General features: G+C 39.1%; 1 protein-coding gene across 1 annotated transcript in view; it reads left to right on the top strand.

Annotated features, from left to right (window-relative positions):
* iars1 (isoleucyl-tRNA synthetase 1) overlaps positions 1-5108 on the top strand; it is a 57071-nt gene extending 51963 nt beyond the window's left edge. Inside the window, exons 29-34 of the mRNA XM_032512772.1 lie at positions 149-325; positions 643-763; positions 1388-1513; positions 1921-2067; positions 3379-3531; positions 4045-5108. Coding sequence (XP_032368663.1) covers positions 149-325; positions 643-763; positions 1388-1513; positions 1921-2067; positions 3379-3531; positions 4045-4127 — 807 coding nt within the window. The 3' untranslated portion in view covers positions 4128-5108. The remainder of the gene's footprint in view (positions 1-148; positions 326-642; positions 764-1387; positions 1514-1920; positions 2068-3378; positions 3532-4044) is intronic.
* Positions 5109-5427: the final 319 nt, after the last annotated feature.

Here is a 5427-nt window from a genome sequence, read left to right as displayed (position 1 = left end):
GAGAATTTGGCCCACCCATGAGAGATAGACATCTTGGCTATCAAGCAAAGTGACAGTTGTTCAAGGCCACACCCCCAGCCTTCACCTTGTCCCCCACCCCAAAAGCTACAGACTTAGACAACCTGTCTCTCAATCTCTTGTCTCACAGGGTCATTTGGTGCCCTCAGATGAGATAACTGTGTACTACCACTGCCAACCAGAGGGGGAGTACTTGGGAGCTGTGATCCAGGCTCACACTGACTTTATCCTGGCTACCACCAAGGCTCCCCTGTTGCCCTTTCCTGTCCCCAAGACTGCCAGCGTCATCATAGAAGAAAAGACTCAGGTATGAAAGGACACTTCAGGGCAAGTAGGATTATTGTTCCCTGTACTATGATACAAGTGCAGTTTAACAGACAGCTTGTTGTGTACCACAGCGTTTCACCATTTATGAAACATGCTGGTAACAATGAGACTATGTGTAAGCGAGTGATACCAAAAATTTCCATTTAGTGATTCCCATATACCCACTCTGAATGTGTATCAAAGTCATATATAGATTTTTAGTTTAAAGAACATAAAAAGTCAGAACGTCTTTCTCTCTTTGCCTCTGTCATACACTAGTCGTATTTCTTATACTATTTGTTGTCGTTGTTGTTGCAGCTGAAGGGCTCAGACTTGGAGTTAACCATAGTAAAGGGATCTTCAGCCCCTCTGCCTCCTCTAAATGGACCAGCTTGCGCCTTTATGAACGTCAGGGTGAAGGTCAACAACAAAGAACAAGGTAGCACATGGGTTGGTCGTCAAACTGTTTAACTGTCAATAGAAGTTTGCTTTTAGGTTATTTTACATTTTGGGGAAAATTGAACATGTGCTGTTAGTGGCGATAATAGGATTAGAACCCGACCAATATATCAGCGGGCCGATATTATTGGCCAATATTAGGCATTTCCCAATCTAATGGTATCGGCATTTATAATGGCCAATTTAAAAAATATTTTTTTAAATATTCATTCATCATCTGAATAAATGATTCAGATAAATGAATATTAAAAAAAAGAAACTGAGCGTCAATCATGTTGTGAGTGTTTCCGTTGCATAGTTTGACCACCAAAGGGCACTCAACAACACTTGTGGTTGGCAACGCTGTTTTTTTTTTTGTTAATGTGTTTTTGTTCAAAGGACTTTAAGTTTCATATTTCAAGTTTGTATTTTTATACATTTAATTTATCAGAACTTTAATATATTTTGATGTTCTGTTGTGACAATAACATTTTGATATATCGGCCTAATGGATTTTTAAATAACTAAATATTTGTATAGGTCTTAAAAATCCTAAACAGAATATGTACCACACCATTTTTCCGTATCTTATCTGCAATTCTTGTCCGACTGGTTTCTTGTTCAGAGGGGGTGGTGCTCTTGGAGAACCCCAAAGGGGATAACCAACTTGACTTGGACAAGCTGAAGAGAGTGTGCAGCAGCATCTTTGGAACAAATAACACCCAGCTCAGATTCTTCAACGGCGGGACTGGTGAGAACTGGTTATGGCCCCTCAGAAAGACTTAAATGCGGCAAATCACTGTTACGGTAGAAAGATCTGCCATCTCATATTAATTGATTGACTGTGGGTCATCTATAGCCATCTTCTTGCTACATCCTCATGTAAAGACTAAAGTAACTAACCTTTACTGTTGTAGCATTTTTTAATGATTGTAGTTAACTACAGTATGGACCCTGTAAAATGATATGCAGTATAACTGGTGTAGCATCATTGAATAAATAAATAGGTTAAGCCTTTGAGCCGACAAGCTAACCCTATCAAAGTTAGCTAGCTACAACTGTAATGCTACTTTGTCTGATGATTTACTCCATAGTAACCCAAATGAAATTCTAAAAGTTCTCTCTGCGCTTGTGTGTGCATTTGTGTGTTTATTACAGAGTTGACAAGCAAGATGGACCTTCAGGCTTTGAGCGGTAACACTTTGTCAGTGACTTCAGGCTCTTCCTCCCCTGGCCCTACCCTCACCACCAACACCCTCCTGTGTCCTTATGTAAACCTGCTGCTCTGCAACGCACAACCAGCTGGTGAGATATTCACACAGACACACACACACACAAACACACACACACACACACTCACTTACTGTACATACAGCCATGCACAGATGATAAGTCCATCAGTCATTCTGGCTTGTTATAAGGCTGCCATTACTCTTTTGAATTGTAAGCAACAAATCCCCTGGGGTCTCATTTATAAAACTGTGCATAGGATCCTTACTAAAAGTGTGCCCAAAAGCCAAAAATCACGTATGCCCAAAAAAACTTTGGATTTATAAGACCGTGCGCACGCACATCTGTAAGCAATGTTCTCTTTATAAATCACAGATTACCCACAAGTGTGAGTATGTGAACGTACGTGTCACGTTAACATTAAGAACAAATTTTGATTTACAAGGTGTTACTGCTGGATTTATCTTCATGATAACGTGGATGATATGGAGAGAAAAAACATGTGTGCATCATAGCTCCAACACATCAGATCAGATCCTTTGCTTTAGACGCACTGATCACTGTCTGACCCAGACATTGTACATCTCTCAATAGTTCTAACGGGAAAAAATACTGCAATCTTTTACTGAAGTTAAATTAGCAATACCACTATACAAAAATCACAAATTAATTTCCTTCATTCATGTTTAAGATGGAGCTAATTTTAAAGGGATAGTTAGACATGTAAAATAATAACTGTATGCCTGTTGTTTCACTGTTTGTCATTTACATGACTCCTGTGGCCTCAAAACAAATTCCCACTTGGAAACAATACAGATTGATTCGATTTATACTTTTATTTTGCTTTCTTGCTCTAGATCTGTGCTGCTTTTGTGCTGTCTGTTTTTAGTGTATTACATTATCATACGGGAAAAAGTATTTTCCCAAAATGTCAAACTATTCCTTTAATCTTCATATTTTTCAGGTTGATCATATGTTTTGTGTATGAAATCTGAATCTATACAGTAACTAGAAACTTTAGCTGTTAAATAAATGTGCTTAGTTATTTTCCACCTCCCGAATACACTCATTGTGTGTTGCACTCTGTACTGCAGGCAATGTACCATAATCCAGCTTTACCCATTAAGTCATTCACACTCAAACCCTTTCACCTTGCCCCTTTGACACTACGTCTATCAATTGATCAGCCTGCCTCACTCTCTCTACCTTTCTTTTTGATCTATCATTCCTTCTCTCTGTTTTCTTCCCTTTTCCCATGGCTTAGGATTGTTACCTTTCCAGGACTTGTGAACAAGCTTCACTAACAAGCCAATCATTTCTTAATTTGGGAAGGAAATAAAGTCTGTCTGTTTCACTTCTCTTCAACATTCTTCCTGTCTCCTCCAGAGGGCCAGACAGGAGAGGTGGGCACCCTCCTGCTGGCGAACCCAGTGGGCCAAAATGGGCTTGACTACTCAGGCCTGCTATCTGAGGCTGCCAAGGTTTTCGGCCTCCGCAGCAGACGGCTCAAACTCTACCTGGACCAGGACCTCACTGAGGGTAAGAGGAAAAGATGATGACTATATCATATTGACTTTAGCATCCACTTAGAAGACTTTTAAACTGATTTTAAGGTAAGTCCTTCTCAGCGGTGAGGTGAAAATCTGATTGATAGTTCTTACTTTCATCATCTAACATGAAGGTAAGAAAGTAGTTTAGAGAGTGGGTTTGTTATTATGTTTTAATTCCTGACTAAGAGAAAACTGTCTGCTACTGTCAGCTGGCATATGTTTTTTTGCCAGCCGGAGAAGAATAATCCTTAGAAAAACAATAGGATTACACAGCCCTGCTGTGGGAACCGCTTAGCTTTGCTGCCACGGTCCTTACAGCCTTGGGCTTGGACCCCTAATTATGAACCTTAAAATGAGCATAATATGGGCGCTTTAAGATCTTTGGAGGGTTTAAAAAAAAAAGAAATCTTTTGTGATTGCTTAAATGTTTTTCCGCGTTTAATTTTAGCCATAATTATAAACAAACATACGTTGTAACTGTTTGTTTTTCTCTGCTTTTCAGAGCTGCCAGCTGATTTATCAGTAAAATCCTTAGACACCAAAACTCTGTTCGTGAGAGTTCTTCCAACAACTGCCGAAGCATAAATCCAGAGAAGACATCTTTTGGAACATTTGTCTTGGATGCCTCACAGATTCCCTGAATCACGTTTTTTACCAGTAAAATCCCACCAATAACCCCTTTGATGCACAGTGGATTTATGTCATTTGTTTAGGTGTTTTTTGAAAATCCTGATGCAATGCAGGCTTGTCTGTCAAGTTCACAACTGTTAATCCATGGAGTCAATATCACCCATGTCTTGAAATATCTGAATACAACTTCAGGCACAAAATGAGTCTGCCGAAAGAGATTTGCATTGCAATGCATTCCAAGATGTGAGGATATCTCTTATTATTCATCATATTTAGCCAAGACCTACAGTAATGTTATCTCAGATGCAGTTTCTTTCTCTTGTACGGTCTTTAATTTGTCATCAATTATAAGGGACGTTTTCTAAGAAACCATGGTGTGTTTCCGGGCTATATTTATTTTGGAAGGAGAAGAGATTTACATAATGTCTACAGTAGAAAGTTGATGCGTTTCAAGCACAGAATGATTGTTCATACACAGCAGCTAAATAGACCCAGCTGATAGATGTGTGAGTGTGCTCATGGAAATTGGGAATTGTCTGAAGGAGAGAAAGAAATGTCAGTGTAAAGATTGCAGGGACCTGTTTAGCCGTCAATATTACCAATGGATGTTTTGTCTTTATGCTAATGACAAAAATTATGCAAGCTACTTCTGTTCAAGGCCTACTTGAGGTGAGCTTAGTCCAGAGTAATTATTGCTGTGGCTCCTAATCGGGGAACCAATTTGGCCTATTGTGCTTACACACAAATTTGAATTTCACAGATAAACCTGCTCTGTTCATTGCATTGAGGATTTGACTATTGTAAAGGCATTTAAAAGGTGAAATGAATTTCCGTGCTGCTGTACCTTAAGGACAAAAAGGTTCTCTAATAAAAAGAGAAACAAATATATTGAACTATATTAAGTGGCAATTGGAATAAATCAAAGGTGACTAATAATCAGCATGTTTTTGTCTTACTGCTCACTCAAACCTCTGTATGACAAGGGCCACATCAAGTCAGCAACTGGCTTAGCTGCAGAAATGGGAAAAATGTGTTTGTTCATCTGGTTGCCTGACTAATTTTAACTGACTTGTGGTACTTCATCTGCAAAGTCAAGGAACAAATGAAACAAAGGGGTTGAATAAATAATTTGACAACATGGTAAGTTTGATTATTCACTTTCTTGCAGAGTGTTAGATGAGAAGATCAATACCACTCTCAATCTGCAGAGTGGTGTCTATCTTCTCATCTAAGTTGGCTAGAAAGGGAAAAAGCG

The sequence above is a fragment of the Etheostoma spectabile genome, chromosome 4, assembly GCF_008692095.1.
Source record: "Etheostoma spectabile isolate EspeVRDwgs_2016 chromosome 4, UIUC_Espe_1.0, whole genome shotgun sequence".
Lineage (NCBI taxonomy): Eukaryota > Metazoa > Chordata > Actinopteri > Perciformes > Percidae > Etheostoma > Etheostoma spectabile.
This window is presented reverse-complemented; position numbering and strand designations above follow the sequence as displayed.